Source organism: Dendrobium catenatum, unplaced genomic scaffold (assembly GCF_001605985.2).
Source record: "Dendrobium catenatum unplaced genomic scaffold, ASM160598v2 fragScaff_scaffold_33, whole genome shotgun sequence".
Taxonomy (NCBI): domain Eukaryota; kingdom Viridiplantae; phylum Streptophyta; class Magnoliopsida; order Asparagales; family Orchidaceae; genus Dendrobium; species Dendrobium catenatum.
Genome location: NW_021318495.1, coordinates 120,451 through 143,146, shown reverse-complemented (window position 1 = coordinate 143,146; position 22,696 = coordinate 120,451). Strand labels below are relative to the sequence as shown.

The 22,696-nt window shown below is 33.0% G+C and overlaps 1 protein-coding gene across 1 annotated transcript; it reads left to right on the top strand.

The window, feature by feature from the left end:
* The first annotated feature begins 1,041 nt into the window (after positions 1–1,041).
* On the top strand, positions 1,042–1,943 carry LOC110095208. Its single transcript, XM_020820650.1, has 2 exons — positions 1,042–1,830; positions 1,896–1,943. The coding sequence occupies exons 1-2, from the start codon at positions 1,042–1,044 to the stop codon at positions 1,941–1,943; spliced, it is 837 nt and encodes a 278-aa protein (XP_020676309.1).
* The last annotated feature ends 20,753 nt before the right edge of the window (positions 1,944–22,696 follow it).

The window sequence follows — 22,696 nt, the reverse complement described above, 5'->3', positions numbered from 1 at the left end:
AAAGTGGGTCATGAATCTAATGCTTGTCCGGAGAATGTATCACTTGGGGTTCAAGATCAGAAGTTAAGGAAGACAGATGCAGTTAATGAGGAAGATAATAAGGCTGTGACTGACGGTAAGAAATCAGTGATCAGTTCAGAATTTGGCCCTTGGATTCATGTCCATTTTAAAAAATGGACGGGTGTTCAATAGTAATGCTAATAATAGGAGAATAATTGGTGATAAGGCTATTGATGAGAACAGGAGAAGTAACAACCAGAGTGTTACTTTTTAGAAGGAAAATCAGTTGAAGAAATAGGCATAGGTTGTTGTTGAAAAGTCTGTCCGGGCACAAGTTTTTTGCCCATATTTTGAGAGATTTGAGGGTGTTAAACCTCCAGATGTTCAGTTAATCAATAGTTTTGCTGCATTAACTGATATCAGTGAAGAAGAAGACAGTGGTAAGATTGAAGAAATTGATAAATCAAAGGAGAAGGATATGGAAGTTGCTGATACAGAACTCATTCATATGTGTGTGGGGTCTCAAAGTGGTGGTGTTAAAGTGAAGTTAGCCAAGGAGTTGAGATCTTTAGAGCCAGTTGAACCAGATTATAAGAAGAAAAAGAGAGATGGAAGGATGAATTCCATCAATGGGGAGAAATCCCCTTTAATTGTTTAAATGAATTCCTCTTTATTATTTTGGAATTGTAGGGGGCAAGGAAGAAGGAGGCCTCATTATATTTGAAGGAAGTTGTGAGAGAACAAGATGTTTTTTTTATTGGTCTAATGGAGACCAAGCTTTCTAGCATTGATAGAAGGGATATTGATTGTCTTATTTGGAAGGATTGGGATTATTGGCATCATTCTGGAGAAGGTACCTCTGGAGGGATTCTGGTGTTATGGAAAAGGATGTTGGTTTTGTTTAATGTGAAGGAAGCTTCTTCTCAGGTTATTGTTGGTAACCTTTTGATTCCTAACTTGGGAATGTGGAAAGTTGCTACGATCTATGGCAGTAGGTGTTGTGGCTAGAGGGGTAGTTTATGGAAGCAACTTGAGAAATGTATGGAGGATTCTTGTCCTGCCATCATTGGAGGGGACTTTAATTGTATCTTGAATAAGGAGGAAAAGAGAGGAGGTAAGAGGTTCATGTTCTCTAAAGGACCTAAGGAGATGAAAGGTTTTATGATGAATTCATATTTTCATGACATTGGATACATTGGGCCAAGGTATACTTGGTGTAACAACAAGGAGGGGGCCTCTTGGATTTGGGAGATGTTGGACAGGTGCTTGTTAAATTCCTTTGCTATTCAGAAGCTTCCATTAGCTTCTATTAGACATTTGGCCAGAGTGGCTTCTGACCATAGTCCGATTGTTCATAAATTGGATGTTAATGTGCGATACAAGTCGAAGGTTATCATGTTTAAGGATACATGGAGGTCTTACCCGGCAATTAAGAGTGTTGTTTATCACTCTTGGAATAAGAAGGATTATGGAGATGAAAATATGATCTTACAAAGGAAGACTAGCAGAACTTTAAGAGCATTATTTTTTTGGAATAAGAATAAATGTAAAGACTTGAACAGTTTAAAGGAAAAGCTGAAAGGGGAGATCCTTGAACTTAAAAACAAGGAGGCTTTGGGGGAGAATTGGGCAGATGAGGATCTCCTGTTACTTCAAACTAAAGTACATGAGCTTAATGTTACTTTAAGAAGATTATCTACATGGTGGAATCAAAGGGCAAAAGCTAGATGGTATGAAGAAGGAGATACAAATTCCAATCTATTCCACAATTTTGCCACGGCTAGAAGGAATGGAAATCAGATTAATCAAATTAAAGATGAGTTGAATAAGGTATATGATGAAGATGATCAAATTGAGAAGATTTTTTATCAGTTTTTTGAAAAAAAAAATGGCAGCATAGGAATTGTGATTTAACGGGTTTGCCATTAGCTACAGATAAGTAGTTTGTTTCAGCTGAGGAATTTGCCTTGCTTAATGAGGATTTTTCCATGAATGAGTTGTAGTGTTCGGTCTTCCAGCAAGGTAACATTACGTCTCCAGGTATGGATGGGGTTACTTATTCTTTTTACAAAAGTTATTGGAGTATTGTATGGGAGACATTATGGAATGTTGTCAACAGTTTTTTTAAGTCCAGCCGTATGTGCAAGGAGTGGAAAGATACCTTGATAGTCTTGATTTCTAAAGTCAAAAATCCTATGGTTCTGATTAACTACAGGCCTATCAGCCTTTGCCAAACTAACTATAAGATTGTTGCTTCCATGCTAGTTAATAGATTGAAGAAGGGAATTTCTAAGTTGATTTATGAAGGGCTGGTGGCTTTCATTCTTGGGAGATCTATTTCAGAGCATTGTCTTTTGGCTCAAGAGATTTTTCATAAGTTCAAGATATCCAAAAATAAGAAGTAAGCTTCTATTGGAATGTGTTGTATAAAATTGGATATGGAGCAAGCTTATGATAGCATGGGATGGGCAACTCTTCATCAAATTCTCAAGTGGTATGGATTTCCTTATCATTTTTTTAACCCTCTATTGGAATGTGTTGTAGATGTGAGGTTTTCCATTATCATCAATGGAAAGAATTCTAAATGGATTAATGCTCATAGTGGGTTCCGTCAAGGATGTCCACTATCACCATTCTTTTTCATTTTGTGTTCTCAATTGTTGTCCAATTCCATGAAGCAAAGGGGGCAATCTCTTGGCATTCGTATCTCTCCTAGAGGTCTAAAGATTACACATCTTCCTTATGCTGATGATGTGCTAATCTTCTCTCTTGCATCTATTGCTTTAGCCAAGGCAATGAAGATTATTGTGGAAGACTTTTGCAAATGGACTGGACAAAGAGTTAACTTCAGCAAATCCCAAATTATGTTTGGCAAGGTGGTTAGGCACCCTTTGTGGAAGAGAATTACTAAAGTATTTGGCTTCAAAATAGTCAAGTATTTGGCTCCGCAAGATTTTGTTTAAAGATTGATTCTATGATTGAATTTGTTTCGATTAACTCAAAGAAATACATATGAATTTTTTGAGTCCTTATTTGCATGTTCTAGGAGAACTAAATGCAACATGATAAAATTTTCCTTAAAAATTTTAACTTCTGCATGAGTTGTTGAAGAAGAAGGAGAATATTTGAGCATCCTTTATAGTGAAACTACTAAGGAATGTCAAATTCTCATAATGATTGAGAAAAGTTTGATTTTAATCAAAAAGTGAAAGCTTTATTTTTTTTTATTTGATAATTTTCTTATAATATTTGACTGTGATCGCTTAAGTTTTAATCATCTTCACCCAATCAAAATGATATTAGAAAAGATTCAAAAACTCAACGAAAAAAAGACATGGGAAAAGATTCAAAAACTCAATGAAAGATGGGTTGACTCCTCCTAAATTAAATATTTTGAATATAACCAAAATGAATTTAATCAAATAGTCAAAACTTAACAACTTTCTTTCAAAGAAAATTGTAGTTTCAAATATTTTGAATTTCAATGCTATGGAAAGATTCTTGAATGGGAATAGAGTTATTTAGACTCTAACATCCAATTCTAGTTTATGATAAAGATATATCTTGAATTGAATTTTATATCTTTTTGACGAAGTTACCATAGACTTTATCAGGAATAGAATCCCTCCAATTCTAACATCCAAGATTAGTCAATTATGGACTTAGTCAAACTGTAGCTTGATTTTGTTTTGAAGTTTGACAAAGATTCAAACAAAGGTATCATCGACATCACTAAGGATAGAACCCCTCATGTTCTAACATCCTAGTTCAGTCAATAATAGATTTAAATTTGGAAGTTATAGTTATTCAATAGTGAATGAGAACATTAGACAATTATCTCAAAACCAACAAAGGGATGTCCCTTTAATTTAGTTTCAAAATTTTGAATCCAAAGAAAGTGATTTTTATATTCGTTAGTCATAATCGTCGATAAATTAGAAGACGATCCAATCTCAAACTTACTCGGTGTACTAAAAGGGACTGAACTGTTTGCTACTACAACTGACTTGAGTTTCTGGTCTTGATTAAGTTGCTCAATCCTAGTAAACACAGAGGGCCTAGGGTCTATAGGAGAAGTTTGAGACTCGCGTCCCAAAGTGAATTCTAGGATAGGTTTCTGATTTGCAACCTCACTAGTTGGAACAATAGTGAACTCAGGTCCTCTAACAGACAACTGCAAATCCGCAAATCCTTTTCCAAACTTGATTACACTACCATCAGCAAACGGATTGTAGGACAGGTTCATGTTATCAGATAGGGAAAAGATTAATTTACCCATCATTTTTCCTGAAATTTAAAAGGAAATTTTTAATTAGACTCTGAAAATTTATTTAAATTGTAAAAGTTTAATTAATCCAACTAAATAAACCAAATCCTATCTCATTTTATATATTTTGAGTTATATGAAAATATAACTATAATACATAATATTGAGATAAGGATGAATTTTATTTAGTGTTTTAATTTCAACTTTTGAAATTTCGGACCCAGTGCTAACTCAAACATCAAGCTACAAAAAAGAATGTAACTACAACATTCGAATAAGCACAGGGATTTATTTTACAAAAAGGTCATTACAAAGGAGCTCCTCATTAGTTTTCTAACGGGGTCCAAAATAAGACCTCTAAACTTTTTTTAGATACCGGCCAAATTATTCAAGAATGAAATGAATGAAAGAACCGGCGGAAGAAAGGTAGTTATAACTTATGACAAGCACAAGCATACTACCGATGTAAGGGTATAAATCACTGCTAAAGATGGAGAGAGGATTGATCCCCAGCGGAGTCGCCAGAAAAACCTTGGTGGGAAAATTTATGTCACCACGCAGATTTTGATTTCTCCTATTTTTGTAATCGAATACTGCATTGAGAATAAAGTACAATCTCGTTTCAAAATAAATTGATGGCTAAGATCAATTTATTCCTTAAAAGAAGGACTTTAGGGGTTGATTCTAATTTAATTAAAGATTAAATCAAGCTTTATTAAATGTGAAGTTGGGGTTTGATTGATAGTTGATTTAATTTAAACGGATTCGAGACGAGTTGATTTAATGTTGAATTAGATTTAGATCAAATCAATTTAGATTATATTAAATTGAGTCGATCGACATCAACGAATCATAAAGCGGGCTTGATTGGAGTTCATTTGGAATTGAATTAAAATTGGATTGAATTGATTTTGATTTGAATTGAATGGTAGGTTTTAGTCGATGCTACGTCAATGGGTATCCACCTAAGAGAAATCCTATGGGGACGACGTCTACACTAGGTTACGAATACCTAGGTGTTAGAATCGATTCTGGGGAAATTGACCTCAAATAATGAGGTCAACACTACCTTTATGATCTCTAACAATTCACCCAATGCTTGCAATATTTGAATCCAACAAAGAGGCATCCACATTCATCTTTATCCACTATAGAGGTGGAGGGTGAAAAAAATACCAAACTCCATATGGAGAGAAGCACCCCAGTCGACTAGCATCAGATATCTAGACATGGCAGTAGATAAAAAATTTGCAACAACCACTGAAGTAAGAGCAATAGAATTACCATGCTTACTATCATTCCGGCATTTCCAGTAGTTAAAAATAGCTGTAAAATAAACCTTTATAGTATTTGATTGATATTTGGAAAGACTTCTAAGCTGAGTTAAGCAATTTGCCAAAGATTGGAAAATAGGAATGTGAAATCCCCATTGTCTCAATTTTGTAAATAATATCAACAAGATATTTGTAATGGACAGCAATATTTGAACAATATTCGACCTCTTGACAACCTCTAGAATAAAGATCACTATGCTAAAGTCTTCTATATTTTAAGAATTCATTAGTTGGTAAAGCATACCTTCTCATCTTCTGCCAAAACATTTCAACTCTTGGCTTTAGTTTTAATTTCCTAAACCAACAAGAAAACCCAAAATCATCATCCTCAATGTTATATTTAATAGTTTCACCATATGCCAAAGCAGATATTAATCTACCTGAGAGATGGAACAGAGCTTCCACTTGATCCTTTTGCTCATCATGAATAATATATTCTTGCATAATTAAATTTACAATATCTTGATTAAAAAATTGAAGTAGTTTAGCCGCATTTCATTTGCTATCCTAAAGTAAGAATTGCTAAAGCATAACCCCAATTAATCCAACACAATCAGCTAACATTGGCCATTTATTAAAACATATTTCCATCAACCAAATATCATTCATAACATTGATACTTTCTCCATTCACAACTTGTCATTTAACAATTGGTTTAAGGTAAGAAGCCCATCCAAAAGAATATACCAAGCAGCTGAATGACCTCTTTTAAACTCTCCATTCCACATATTTTTACCATACTTAGTAGAAATGTTTTTATGTAACAATGATGAAGGATTTTGAGCAATCCTCCAAGAAAAGCTAACTCCTAGAGGACCAATCTTGTAAATAACTGAATGTAAACCCGTCCCACCCAGATTTTTTAGTTTACATAGTTCTTCCCAAGCCACATAATGGAGACCCTATCTATCATTGTCTTTGTGCCATATGAAGTCTCTACAAAGCCTATTCAATTCATAGAAAGCACCTTTGGGAACAAAGAGTGTGTTGATAAGAAAATTGGCAAAGATAAAAAGAAGACCTTATGACCACCATCCTTCCAGCCAAGGATAAAAATCTTGCTCCCGAAGCATCAAATATTTCCAATGCATGATAAATGATGGATTGAAAGTCAGCTTGATACAAATTTGGTCTTAGGTATTATAATTTTGATGATAGAAAACATTTGTGTTACTTCTATTTTTCTACGACTGTCTCGCCTACTAACATTTCAGGTCCACAAGATCAAATTGCAAATCAAACCAGCTCAAGATTGGGTAAATTAGGACTGACTCGGTTTGTAATATTCATCAAGTGTCTTTTACCTTTTCTTGATTCCATTTAAATAATGTGGGTTTTGATGCTAAGTAACCTTGTACATAGAAACTAGGGAAAAATTTCTGATTATTATAGAGTTTTCTACTTTTGATCATATCTTCAAGGATGATCCTAAATCTTCATATACGATCAATTAAAAATAGAAATCCTAATTAGGACATCTTGGTTAAGGAAGCCAAAATTAATCCAATTATAATGGATGATATTATCATTGTCTGAGACGATAGGATAAAATCAGAAAGAATCAGCCACCACAAACTTTTAGGCATGTTTTATTTTTGGACATCATTCAAGACATCATCTTGGATAATGCACTTTGATTATGCCTAGATTAGTCTGATAATAAAGAAAAGAAATTAAGGGTTGATTGCTCTATCACATCATCCTAGACAATCACAGGATCATCCAGGATGATCAGTTAAATAAACCTTAGTTCTTCCTAGATGATATATAATTAGACTGGCTCTATCCAGGGCAATGTTCTGGAAGATATGTGATGTTTTATGCTAATCATCCTGCATGATCGTGAGATCCGCCTGGTCGATCAAGTTATTTTTCGTCAACCTGATATATATCCAGGGCGGTGTTCTTGATGATACGTGGCATTTTATACTAATCAGTCTGAAAGATCATGAGATCATCCTAAATATTCAAGTTATTTTTTCATAATCTAAATATCCATCCAAGGTGATGGTCTGCACAATATTTACAGAATTGAGCTAATCGTACTAAATGATATCCTGGATGATCTGAATAAAGGAACCTTCTAATCGTCTAGACTCTCCAAAATTGTCTTGATTGATTGAGCCAATTTTAAATTGATCGAACTGGATGATCGGTCGATCATCCTAGATGATATTTGATAATTAGCTGCAAATTTGGAGCACTTATTTAAAATATCTCTTATTTTTTCAAGAGAATATCTTTTACTATTGTCTTAATCTGAGAGAGCCAAAAGGAGAGGAAAAGCAAGGGAGAGAAAGAGAGAGGATCTTATAAGGGGGAGTTCGTGAGGGGTTTTACAAAGTTTACTCTAAGAAAAGATCTGAGTCATCTTCTCCGATCATCATCTCTAATTCCTTGGAGGTTTAAGAGAGGTCAACTTCAGTAACTGATCGAGGTTCTTTGCCTACTTCTAGAGGAAGCAAAAGAAGTTAGGTTCTCCATCTAATTCAGGAGAAAGCAAAAGGAGTTGTGTTCTCTGCCTCACCGTGGTCGGTGGAAAGGAGTTTTGTATGGGCTTCTCCACTTTGCTGTTGGGGCAAAAGGAGAGTCACTGAGTTTAGTGCAATACCCGGAGGAGAGGCTCTAGGGAGTGGACGTAGGTCAAGTTTACCGAATCACTATAAAATATGGTGTCTTCTTTCATATTATTTTTTCACATTTAATTTCCACACTTTAATTTATGTGGTGATTATTTTGTTGTGTTTGTGATTTTAATTGGAGAAATTTTTAAATACAAATTCACCCCCCCCCCCTCTTGGTTTTCCATAGGACTAGTTCATATGGGCATAACATTCATTATGAACTTTCAAGTGGTATAAGAGTAGGATTCATAAAAATGAGTTTTTGAAAACTTTTGAATTTTGATCAATTGCTAACTTTGCTAATCGTAATACTATAGAAAGGTATTCAATTACCTAACCACCTTTGTTTAATAATATTCCTTTTGATTTTTCAAAAACTCGCATTTCTACGTTTCTACAATCGATTCACTATCGCATGTGGATGCTTGTTTGAAAGTTTGACTGGGTTTTTAAGCCCTTATGATCTAATCTCGAGGCTAACCAAGAGCGGGTGAAATTTTTTATCTAAAAGAAAAATCTTTTTATATCTTACAGTATAAATGAATTAAAATAACAATAAAAAGATTAATCAGAGATTTCACCAAAGCAATTAATCGCAGTAAAAATAAAGTGCAAAAAATAATAAGAAAGAACACACAAGATTTATAGTAGTTCAAACCAACCTTACCTACATCCACTCCTTAGAGGCAGCCTCTGAGTATTGCACTAAACTTTTAGTGTCTCTCTTTTAGCCCCCGTAGCTAGGCTAAGAAGCCCTTATAAAATCACTTCCATATAACCCGGTGCAGTGGAGTAGCTGGGCCCTTTGACACCAAAGAGATCATTTTCTTCCCAAAAATTCCCTCAAAATGAACCTTTAATCCGATGGTACTAAGGTGCGAGCTCACTGGAGCAGCCGTGTGAACCCCCCTCCACACTCCCTTTAAACCCCCCTCCAAGGAACTTCTCCCTCTCTCAAATTCCACCCTTTCCTCTCTCCCTTTCAAGTTCTCTCTTCACATTTCCTTTAGAAGAATGAAGTTTCAACGGCTTCCAAAGACACTTTCAAAGTCTTTGACAAACTTTAAATAAATGAGCTCCAAATTTGCTCTTAATTGCAATAAATTGACATTATCATCATCCTATACGATCAGTAAAAATCAAGGTGTATCATCCAGAATATCACCCAGAATGCATGTATGGACGATGAAAAAGTAAACTGATCATCCGGGATGATCTCACAATCGTCCGGGCCGATTAGTACAAAAAAGCACATATCATCTTGAGCATCGTCCTGAATAGAAGTAAGCCAATATCGAATCATCCAGGAATAACTAAGATTTGTGAACTGATTGTCCCGGCCGATCCTACGATCATCTGGGATGATATGATCAAGCAATTAAACTTTAATTACTTTATTTAATTATGAGATTATTTTAGACATAATTGTATTGTATCATCCAAGAAGATGACTTGGAAGATGTACAAAAATAAAAGATACCTAAATAGACATGGCAGTAGATTCTTTTTGATTTGATCCTATCATCACGGCCAATACAACTATCATCCAGGATGATGTGCTTAATTATGGCTGTCTTACCTAATTAGGGTTTCTATTTTTAACTCATCTCCCAAGTCAATTTTTTGAAAGTCTCGGATGATGCAATCAAAAACAAAAACTCTAAAATAAATAGAAATTTTCCCAAGTGTATGTATGCAAGGTTGCAAGCAAGCAAACACCCTTACAGGCACATGACTCAAGAAATCAAAAATTACATCAATGAAGAATTACAAATCAAACTTGATCAACCAAATCTTGAGTCTTGAATGGTGAACTGTAATCCTGAAAAGTTAGTATACACACAAACAAAAATATATTACAAATACAGGTAGACAATAAAAAGTGAGCCACAATATTTATTATCATCAAAATTTAAACTCATAAGCTCGAGTTGTAGCAATCTCTCCCTTTCTGATGATTACAAATATTACTAGTTGAATCTATAAAAATGAAAATATTTTTTTCTTAATCTCCCTCTCACTAAAATAAAAATTTAAAATTAGGGAAAATAATTTTTTTTAAAGGTATAAATAAAATAGTATGTTCTTCTCCTTTGACAATATCAAAAATTGAATGAGCACACAAAAAAATGATTTAAAATCAAAACAATCTCTAATCTAGTGAAACATAAATATTCTTAAAAATGATAAAGTTAACTCTTGATTTTATATAAGAACTTAGTAAGAAATGTATTGACAATGCATATCCTAGAAAAGTTTAAGAATTTAGAAATTGTTAATCCAGGCTTAAGTTCTTTTAAAGGCTCAAAAACTTTTTCAATTCAATATCTAAATTAAGTAACAAATTAAAAAAAAAAAAGAAATACCATTTTTTTTCAAAACTCCTTTCACAAAATATATCTAATAGAAGATTAATGCAAAAATTGGTGAATCATGAATCATAATTTTCAAGCTCAAGTATTGAAAATATCGAGGATTTTCTTAAGCTTCAAGAATTACAAGAAAGATAAACATACTTTTTATGGGCTCATTTTATGCCTCTTATCAGTTGTTTAACATACTTTGAGCATATTTTAATTTTTGATACACTTTATGTATCTTTCTCAATTTTTCATCATTGCGTATCTTTTGAGTTGGCGTCATTGGTAATTTTTTTATCTTTCAATCAAATATGCTTCCTTTTCGATATTTTAAAAAGTAAAGCAAACACATTCTATTGACAAAATGTACTACTTGATTAAGAAAATTATGAGGTGGATTCAATAATTTGCAAAAGATCCATATGTGATAGATAAAATATAGGGAGATGAAAAAAGTTCAATTTCAAAACTTAATTTGTAATATGATCAAGATGTTGAATTAAAAGTAGAATAACCTATTTAAGAAAAGAGATAGAGAATCAAAATCATTAGTTTCTTTATTTTGAATATTTTAGAGAAGTCAACCACCACTTACAAAAGAATTAAAAAAATGGAGGTAGTTTTTTATTTTTAGAAAAAAATGATCTTCAAAAAAGATTTAGTTTTCTAAATTGTATATGAAATAACAAAAGGTGATATGTGTGTGTTGATTAGAGAGAACTTTACAAAAGGAGAAAGTAAAGAATAAACCCAAAAAAAGATATATAAAACATACAAAAATACAACGAATAAAAATATGCTTACAAAATAAATAAACACACAAATAAGGGTTTAAATATCATCTTGTTCCTGGTCTGGTGATTCAGAAGTTAGGTCTGCCCAAGAAATTTTTTGCTTTTCATTATTTGCCCTTTTTATAATTTACTTACCTTTACCCTTTTCTTTTGCATGAAAAATTCTTAAATTAGGGAACTGATTTTTCATATGTTCATGTTTCCTACATCCAAAGCAAATAATATCAGAAAAAATTTTAACATTCTTACCATTCTTACCTTTATTCCAGTTTTGTTAATGCTTATGTTTTACTGGGCTTTCCAATTTGCTTGTTAAGTCATTTCTCTCGTCACCTGATAAGTAACTTTTCTCTGAGTCTTCAGCATTTAGTACTATCATTTCACCTACATCCAAAAGCTTTTGACCCAAGCTTTGCTCATAGGCAATGAGTGAGCCAATTGAATTATCAATAGAATATTCTTTCAAATTTTTTGATTCATAAATAACAACAACTTTGGCATCTAACTTATCAAGTAGACAACATAAAATTTTATTTTCTTTTTAAGAGTTTAAAAATTCTTTACCAAAAGTATATAATGATGTCACGATTTGAATAAACCTAGTTTATAAGTCTAAGATCATCTCATAAGGTTTCATATAAAACAGTTTAAAATCATGCATTAAAATATTTAACCTAGATTACTTGATTTCACCAGTTCCTTCATTTATGGTGTATAATTTATCTCAAATTTCCTTGCCAGTAGTGCACATGGATACAAACATACAATCTTTAGAATTTAAACCATAGAAAAAATAGTTTAATGATTTATTATTTAATTGAGAATTGGTTTATTCTACCCTACTTGATTGATTAAAAGAAATATCAATTTTGATTACATCTATAATACGTGACACTACATAATAACTAGTTAAAATTATTTGCCACATTCAGTAATGAATTGATTGCAAGAAAGTATGCATGAAAATTTTCCAAAAATCAAAAGTAATATTTTCAAATAAAGGTGATCGGTTGATTGAATATCCTTCTGCAGTATTAGGATTACTAAAGTTAGCCATTGATCAAAATTTAAAAGTTTTCAAAAGTTAAATTTTATAAACCCTGCTCTGATACCACTTGAAAGTTTGATAGGGATGTTAAGCCCTTATGAACTAGTCTCGAGGCTAACCAAGAGGGGGGTAAATTATATTTTTAAAACTTTTTTAACTAAAAGAAAAATCTTTTTATATCTTATAGCAAAAACAAATTAAAATAACAATAAAAAGATTAATCAGAGATTTCATCCAAGCAACTAATTATTGTAAAAATAAAGTGCAAAAAATAATAAGAAAGACACACCAGATTTATAGTGGTTCGATCCAACCTGACCTACGTCCACTCTTCGAAGCCACTCTCCGAGTATTGAACTAAACACTTAGTGTCTCTCCTTAAAAAATCATTTCCACCTTCACCCGTACGGCGAAGTAGCCGAGCTCTTTGACACCAAATAGATCTTCTTCTTCCCAAAACTTCCCTCAAGATGAACCTTGAATCTGATGGTACTAAGGTGCGAGCTCCCTGGAGCAATCATGTGAACCCCCCTCTACACTCCATTGAAACCCCCTCCAAGGATCTTCTCCCTCTCTCAAACTCCACCCTTTCCTATCTCCCTTTCAAGTTCTCTCTTCAAGTTTCCTTCAGATGAATAAAGCTTCAATGGCTGTCAAAGACACTTTCAAAGACTTTGATAAAGTTTAAATATAAGAGCTCCAAATTTTCTCTTAATTACAACAAACCAACATTATCGCCCAGGATGATTAAATATTATCCTGTATGATCAGTACAAATCAAAGAGTATAGTCCAAAACATCTCCTGAATGTATGTATGGAAGATGAAAAGTAAACTAATTATCTAGGATTATCTCATGATCATCTGGGCTAATTAATACCAAAAAGCAAAAATCATCCGGAGAATCACCCTGAATAGAAGCAGGCTGATGTTGAATCATCCAGGAATAACTAAGGTTTACGAATTAATCATCCTGGTCGATCCTGTGATCATCCAAGATGATATGATCGAGCAATCAAACCTTAATTATTTTTTAATTATTAGATTAATTTAGGCATAATTGAATTACATCGTCTAGGATGATGTCCTGAATCATGTCCAAAAATAAAAGATACCTAAATAGATCTGGCAGCAGATTCTTTCTTCTTTGAGCTTATCTTCCCGGACAATATAACTATCATCCAGGATGATGTGTTTAATTCTGGCTGCCTTAACCAGGATGCCCTAATTAGGGTTTCTATTTTTAACTTATCATCTAGGTTGATTTTGGGATCATCCTGGATGATGTGATCTAAAAGAGAAAACTCTAAAATAGACAAAAAATTTCTCAAGTGTGTGTGTGCAAGGTTACAAGCAAGAAGACACTGTTACAAGATATGACTTAAGAAATAAAAAAAATACATCAATAAAGAATTACAAATCAAACTTGATCAACCAAATCTTGAGTCTTGAATGGTGCACCGTAATCCTAAAAAGTTAGTAAACACACAAACAAAAATATATTACAAATACAGGTAGACCACAGAAAATGAGCAATAATATTTATTATCAGTAAAACATAAACCCATAAGCTCGAGTTGCAACATTATTAAGGTTTGACATTCACCACCCATTTATAAAATTAATGGCATTAAAACTAAACTTCTTTTTACTGAATGGACTTTTGATGATAGGGATTTAGCATAACTTAATGCAAAATATTTGAACTTTTTTCTTTGCATTGAAATCTGAAGATTACATGCGTGATTCAACTTGTGCGACTGGTAAAAAAATTTTGGATAGATTGTGTATTACTTATGAAGGAACAAATGAAGTAAAGCAATCTAGGTTGAATATTTTCTTGCATGACTACAAAAATTTTTATATGAAAAGTACTGAATCAATTTCTGACATGAGCTTTACTCAAAATATCACCTCATTGCATGCTTTAGGAAGAGAAGTCACTAACTATAAAAAAATAAATAAAATTTTGAGATTATTGCCTTCTTCCTTTGATGCTAAGATTAATGCCATTACTAAATTTAAGGATTTGAATACTTATTCTATTAATAACTTACATGAATCATTCATTGCTTATGAGTAAGGACTGAACGAAAGACAACTTAATGTAGGTGATAAGAAGGAGTAAATTATGGTGCTGAAAGCTAACGATACAGATATAGATTCTTTTAGGTCTAAAAGCGATGATACTACCTTCATCACTAGAAAATTCAAAAGCTTTCTAAGGAAGAAGAAAAAGCACCATCAGAAGTGGAATAAAGGAAAGGATAACAAAAATTATAAAAAGTTCTTCTAATATGGTTTATTTTGAATGCATGAAGTCAAGATACATTAAAGTTAATTTTCCTACACTTAAAGCTCACCCAAGTAAGGAGAAGGGTGAGGAGAAACCCAAGTTCAAGAAGGAAAAGTGATTGTTCCAAAAGGCATTCTGAGAGAATTCTGCATCAGACTCTGAGATTGAAGCTAAGGAGGGGATAATAAACTAGTGCTTGATGGTCGGTGATCATCTTGGTCAGTCTGATCAAGAAGAGGTATGCGAACTAACCTATAGTAAATTACTTTAAGTTTTTGAATAAATTCACATATCATATAGGAAACTTAAGAAATCATGTGCTGGTTTGAAATTGGAGATTTCAAATTTGCAAAAAAAAGAGCTTAAATGTTTACTTAAAAATCATGCCCAAATTGATAGCAATCACATGTCATTACTTGATGAGTTTGATGAGTTAAATAAAAAACATTATGAGTTGTTCATTGAGCATGAATAATTGAAAGCATCCCACACTGCACTTGAAACTAATTTAAAATATATATTGATGAATCTGAGCATATGGAGCACTATTTTAGAGTTCATAACGCCATTTTAGAAAGTGCTAACTCGTGGTTTAAAGCTGAATTACATGCAGTTGAGAAAAATAGGAATACACTCACACCTAAAAAACTTCAATCTTAATCCAAAACCAAAATTTTTAAAACATAGGAAGAGACACTATAACTCGAATAAATTAATAAACCCTTTTCCTGGAGTTAAATGTTTTTTATGTGGTATTGGAGGACATATTTCACACACTTTCATTGTTCACTATAGTACACATTAGGTGTGGAGACATAAATTTCATTATTCACAACATAACACACTTGCATCGCTTTCTTCTTTCCATTAGAAGGGACCCAAACCTGTTTGGGTTTCTAAATCTGACATTTGATAATTTTGCAGGCTTGTTCTCACAAAAGGCCTCATGAGAGTACGTGGTAACTAGACAGTGGATGCTTATGACACATGATTGGAGATGCGAACCAATTCATTTGGCTGTAGGCCAAGGCTGGAGGCAAGGTCACTCTTGGAGACTACACCACCAGGAATGTAGTGGGCGCAGGTATAATTGGAAACTCCAAAAACCTTTTGATTAAAAATGTTTTGCTTATAGATGAACTAAAACATAACTTCCTAAGCATCAGTCAACTATGCAATAAAGGTTTTATCATAAATTTTTTGACATATACATGCATTATTAGCTTAAATAATAACACTATTTTGAAAAAAGAGAAAATGGATCAATAATGTTCACATGCTTGATTTAAATAATATTGAATGTACTGCTTAATTTTATTTAAAAGCTATTGCTGATGAGTCTTAGTTGTGGCACAAAAGGTTATGACATGCCAATATGAAAACTCTTAGACGAGTGGCCCAAAAAGACCTAGTTAGAGGTGTCCCTCAACTTAAGTTCACCAAAGACCACTTGTCTGATGCCTGCCAACAAGGGAAGTAAGTCCAATCCTCTTTTTATTCCATTAAATATATTAGCACATCTAGACCATTAGAAGTCATTCACATGGATTTTTTTGGACCCATTAGCACTACTAGTTTAGGGGGGGTGGGAGTCTATGGATTTATGATTATCAATGATTACTCAAGGTTCACTTGGATTAAATTTTTGTCACATAACAGCTAGTCTTTGACGATTTTAGATCCTTCCCCACTTGGATTCAGAAAAAGTTAGGTTGTGAGATCTTGACCATCCATAATCATTATGAGGGAGAATTTGAAAATGAGAGATTTGGAGACTTTTGTGAGGATAAGGGGATTAGCCACAACTTCTCAGCTCCTAGGACCCCTCAGTAGAATGGGATAGCTGAAAGGAAGAACCAAACCTTAGTATAAGAGGCCAGATCCATCTTGTTGAGTATTTACTTCCAAAATACTTTTGGGTTGAGGCGATAAACACAGCTTGTTATGTGTTGAATATGTGAATGTTAGAGTCAAACTTGATAAGACACCCGATGAGATCCTTAAGTGCAGGACACCCAAACTTTCTTACCTTCATGTCTTTGGTTGTAAGGTTTTCCTTCTTAATAATGGGTTGAACCTACACACACTTTGCCCAAGGAGTTGAAAATTTGGAGAAGAAAATAGTGCCCCAAAACACTGATAGAGTAGGTGAGATTACCCAAGGAGTAGAGAATGCAAATCTGGAGGAAAGGGTTGAACCTACACACACTTTGCCTCAGTTTGGAGATATTCTTTGAGTTATCCTAAACATCTAATCTTAGGAGATCCTTCTGAAGGTGTTAGAACTAGGCATGGACTTAGGAAATAAGTGAACCACTCCTCCTTTATCTGAATGACTGAAACCACTAATATTAATCAAGCCATACCTGATGAGTTTTGGTTCTTATCCATGTAAGAGGAATTAAACAAATTTGTTAGGAATGATATTTGGGAGCTTGTAGAAAGACCAAAGGGATAAAGTGTAGTTGAAACCAAATGAGTCATTAAGAATAAGATGAATAATTTTGGTGTGGTTGTTAGGAATAAGGTGAGAATTGTGCTAAAGAGAACAACCAAATATAAGGGATTGATTTTGAGAAAATCTTTGTCGTTGTAGCTAGAATGAAAGTCATTAGAGTGATACTAGCCTTTGCATGTTGTAAGAGATATAAGCTTTACCAAAATGGACATCAAGAGAGCCTTTTAAAATGGGATAATAAAAGAGGATGTGTTTATAGAGCAACCCCCAGGTCTTGTGACTTTCTAATTTCTAAATCATATTTTTAAATTAAAAAAAGGCACCTAGAGCTTAGTATAAGAGGCATAAAACATTCTTAATAGAGAGAGAGAGTTTGTTAAGGGGAGCATTGACACCACCCTTTTTCTAAGAAAAGTAGGAGATGAGTTACTCATTATTCAAATCTATGTAGATGATATACTTTTTGGATCTTCTAATAAAAAGCTATGTGATAATTTTTTAAAAATAATGAGTAAGGAGTTTGAAATAAATATGATAAAAGCGTTTTACAACTTTTTGGATTTAACAAAAGATAATTGGATGGTGGAACCTTTCTAAATCAATCATAGTAGATAAAGGACATCTTAATGAAATATGAAATGGATAAAGCCATGCTAATAAATACTCCCATGACCTCTAGTGTTTAGTTGGATAAGGTCTCAAATGGAAAATCTATTGATCAAAAGAATTATAGAGAGATGATTGGATCTTTACTTTACTTGACTGCTAGTCAAGATATAATGTTTAGTATTTGTTTCTATGCTAGATTTCAAGCTGATCCTAAAGAGTCCCACCTGATTGCAGCTAAGAGAATTCTTAGATATCTTTTGGGGACCCAAAACTTAAGAATCTGATATCCTAGGCACAACACTTCTTTTAAGATTATTATATATTTTGATTCCAATTTTGCAGGATGTAGGGTAGATAAAAAGAGCACTTTTAGGACTTGCCAATTCATAAGACAGTCATTAGAATCATGTTCTAGTAGAAAATAATACTCTATTACACTTTCCACTATTGAAGCTGAGTACGTTTCCTTAAGGAGTTATGTGGCCCAAGTCCATTGGTTGAAGCAACAAAATTTGGATTTAGGATTACCTATAGACATAATTTTAATCCTTTGTGACAACACTAGTGCCATCTTCATCTTTAAGAATCATATCCAACATTCAAAGACCAAACACGTTGACATAAGACATCACTTTATTAGAGACCATGTGACCAAAGGAGACATTGAGTTACACCATGTGATAACTTAGAATCAACTGGTTGATATCTTTACTAAATCACTAGCTTTTGATACATTTAGCATCTTAAAGATCAGATTAGGTGTGATTGACATAAATGCATGGACTTGATGTTTTTTTAATTTTGAATTTTATGTTTTGTTGCTTGTTGTTGTTTTTTTACTAGTTTGTTTGTTTCAGATTTATTTGTTTCACTTTTTACTTGCAATTATTTTTTATTTTTTTTATTTCTATTATTTTAATTTTTATTTTTTTTTTGTGATCAGTACTGAAATATTATTTTACTCCTTATTTTTATTTTTAAAAATTTGTAATCAACGTTTAACATCTCTAAATCAATTAAAGGGAGAAACACCATTGATTGTTCTCCTTTCTCTAACCTCTTTTAGAGGTGTAATTTTTTTTCTAAACAAAAGTCAATTTGAAATTAACACCTATACTTTGTGATTGAGATTTTTTTAATCTTGCTACAGTAATCTGTATAATATTTAAAGTCTTTATATTACTTTCAAATTTTTTGTACTCATGTCATTGCATTTAACATATGAATTTAATTCTATTTTGTGGCTTTTTTTTTTCCTTATATTAGTGAGTGAGGTTTTCTTCATTAATATCTAGAAGATATGCTCATAATTAAGAATATTTAAGAGTTTTGAAAAGGAATCTAGCTTGCAAAAAATGACAAGGGCATATAATGAACACCACAAAGAAGAAAAATTGAAAAGATGCACAATGACCGCCAAAAAAATTAAAAGATACACAAAGTGTATCAAAAATTAAAAGATGCGTAAAGTGCGCCAATCAATTGATAAGAAGAATAAAATTAGCCCAAAAAGGCAAGATTCCTTCTCTTTAAAACCTTTAAATCTTAGAAGAATTCATGTGTCACTTTATATTTTCAATGGCTTTATTTTAAATTTCATGATTGTGATAAATTACTTTGGTATATTACTCTATAAGATATTTTTTTTGAACCAAGTTTTGAACTAATCTCTTTTTCTTATCCAATTGGTTTTTCTGAGTTAGGTCTTTTATTTTCAAAAGATGATTTTACCTTGAGAGAAGTCCAAGCTAGGGCCAACAGGATCGGCTATTCTACCATTTTTTGAATTTCGAAGATGTTAACTCATTGATTCTTACAAACTTTTTAAATCAATCATTTGGAGACTTTATCATATTCATGCTTTTATAAAAAAAAATAATAAAAAACTTTGCTATTGTTCATCTTTTTTGGCTTCTATTCTATTTTTTTTTCTGGTTCCTCCTTTTTATGACGTCAAAAAGGGGAGTAGTGGGTAATGTTCGAGTTTTTTTTTTGCCATATTATTTTACTTTTGTTCATGTTTTTTTAGTTTTGATTGTTTCCATCATCAACTAGAGGGAGTGTTGCGAATCTTGTTTTAGGAATTATAATTTTGATGATATAAAATATTTATGTTACTTTTATTTTCCTATGACTACCTTGCCTACTAACCTTTTAGGTCCACAAAATCAAATTGCAAATTGAACCAACTCAAGATTGGGTAGATTAGGACTGAGTCAGTTTGTAATATTTATCAAGTGTCTTTTACCTTTTCTTGAGTCCATTGTAATAATGTAGGTCCTGATGTTAAGTAATCTTGAACACACACACTTGAGGGAAAATTTTGACTATTATAGAGTTTTTTATTTTTGATCATATCATCCAAGATGATCCCAAATCATCATAGATGATTAGTTAAAAATAGAAACCCTAATTAGGGTATCCTAGTTAAGGCAGCTGCAATTATGCAAATCATCCTAGATGATATTATCATTATCTAGGATGATAGGATCAAATCACAAAGAATCAGCCACCACAACCTTTTAGGTATTTTTTATTATTAGACATCGTTCAGGACATCATCCTAGAAGATGTACTATAAGTATGCCTAAATTAGTTTAGTAATAAAGGAAAGTAATTAAGGTTTCATTGCTCGATCATATCATTCTCATTGATTACAGGATAGTTCAAGATGACCAGTTAAATAATTCTTAGTTCTTCATCGATGATCCATAATCAACCTACTCCATCTAGGGTGATGTTATGGATGATATGTGATGTTTTGCACTAATTTTCCTGGATGATCGTGAGATCGGCTTGGGTGATCAAATTGTTTTTTAATTTCTAGACATTCATGTAGGGTGATGTTCTGGACGATATGTGACATTTTGTACTAATTGGCCTGGACGATTGTGAGATCATCCTGGATGATCAAGTTATTTTTTCATCATCAAGACATCCATCCAAGGTGATGGTTTGGATGATATTCAATGAATTGAACTAATTTTAAACTTATTGTACAGGATGATTGGTCGATCATCCAGGATGATATTTGATAGTTAGTTGCAAATTAGGGCAAATTTGGAGCCATTGTTTAAAAGATCTCTTATTTTCTCAAGAGAATAGCTTTTGCTACTTTCTTGACCTGAGAGAGAGCCAAGAGGAGAGAGAGAGAGCAAGGGAGAGAGAGAGAGAGAGGATTATATGAGGGGGAGTTTATGAGGGGTTTCATAAAGGTTGCTCCAAGTAAGGATCCGAGTTATCTTCTTCAGTCGTCATCCCTAATTCCTTGGAGGTTCAAGGGATTTCTACTTCAAAAATTGATCGAGGTTCACTGCCTGATTCGGGATGAAGCAAAAGGAGTTGGGTTCTCTGCCTGCTTTAGGAGGAAGCAAAAGGAGTTGGGTTCTTTGCCTCATAGGTGTCAATGGAAAGGTGTTTTTGTACGAGCTTCTCCACCTTACTATGGGGGCAAAAGGAGAGTCACTGAGTTTAGTATAATACCCGAAGGAGAGGCTCTGGGAGTGGACGTAGGTCAAGTTGACCAAACCACTATAAAATTTGGTGTCCTTTCTTATTATTTTTTTGCATTTAATTTCTGTACTTTAATTTATGTGGTGACTATGTGGTTATGTTTATGATTTTATTTGTTGAAATTTTAAATACCAATTCACCTCCCCTCTTAGTTAGCCTTGGAACTAGTTCATATGGGCTTAACATCCCTGATGAACGTTCACAGCCTACACCATCCTTCTTAATACAATCTTAATTCCAAAGTATTGTTACTCATTAACCACTTTGAACCAATTTTTTTCCCAATTTTTCTTTTTAGGGAAGATCTACTACTTTCCCCAAAAAAATCTAAGATTCTGCTTTGTTAATATTTTGCCCAGTCTATCCACAGTACTCTATAATTAAATTCTTCATAACTTGGAACAAATAGGGAGATGCTATCCCAAATAATAACACATCATCTACATATAGAGAAAGAGTGATTTTAGGAGCTCTTGATGAAATCTGGATTCCTAACTCTTATCCTCTTTGTTTAATTACGTTTGATAAAAGCTGAGAACACGTGATAAAAAGATACAGTGACATAGGCAACCATGTCGAAAACCACTTTTTTCTTCAATCCATCTAGTACTTCTTCCATTTAATAGGATATAAAATGTCACATTATCCACACATTCCATGATAAGATTAGAAATCTTGGCTATAAAACTGAACCACTTTAAGACATGCTCCAAGGTCTCCCAACCCATACTATCAAAAGCTTGTTCCATATCCAGCTTGGCCACCATTAAACCATTCTTATTTTTAGAAATTTTGAATTTATTGAAAATTTCATGGGCTAACAAACAATGATCTAACATAGACCTTTCCGGAATAAAGCTACTTGTTCTTTAGAAATGATTTTAGAGATACAACACTTCAATCTATTCACAATCATAGTTGAAGCAACCTTGAAGAAAGTTTGACAAAGATTAATAGGATGAAAGTGAGATGGTAATACCATATTTTTTCAATTTTGGAATAAGAACAATCATATTATCCTTTCACATTCCATGCATTAGATTGGTCTTGAAGAAATCATCAATTGCTTTCCAAGTTGCACCTTTCTAATAAAATTTGAAAAATGAAGCTGTACTCCCATCTAAACCTGGAGATTTATTTGAACCTTGTTGAAAAAACGCAGCAGTAAGCTCCTCCTTAGTGAATTCAGCATTTAGAAAATCCATATCTTTATCATAAATCTTCTATTCTTTAATATTCGAAGGCCAGACCATCCTCTTACAGTCCCTAGAACGCCGTTTATTCTCAAAAAATTTTAGAAAAATAGATTTGATCTGCTCCATATCTTCCACAATAATGTTGTCTTCATCCTTTATTTATCTAATCAATTTCTCTTTCCTTCTAGCCGAAGCATA

What these genes read in the sequence shown, in the direction of transcription:
- LOC110095208 (XM_020820650.1), top strand. Translation starts at nt 1,042, where the DNA reads ATGGAGGATTCTTGTCCTGCCATCATTGGAGGGGACTTTAATTGTATC. An exon ending in TTAAAGATGAGTTGAATAAG is followed by an intron (nt 1,831 to 1,895) that starts GTATATGATGAA and finishes AAAAAATGGCAG; the next exon opens with CATAGGAATTGTGATTTAAC.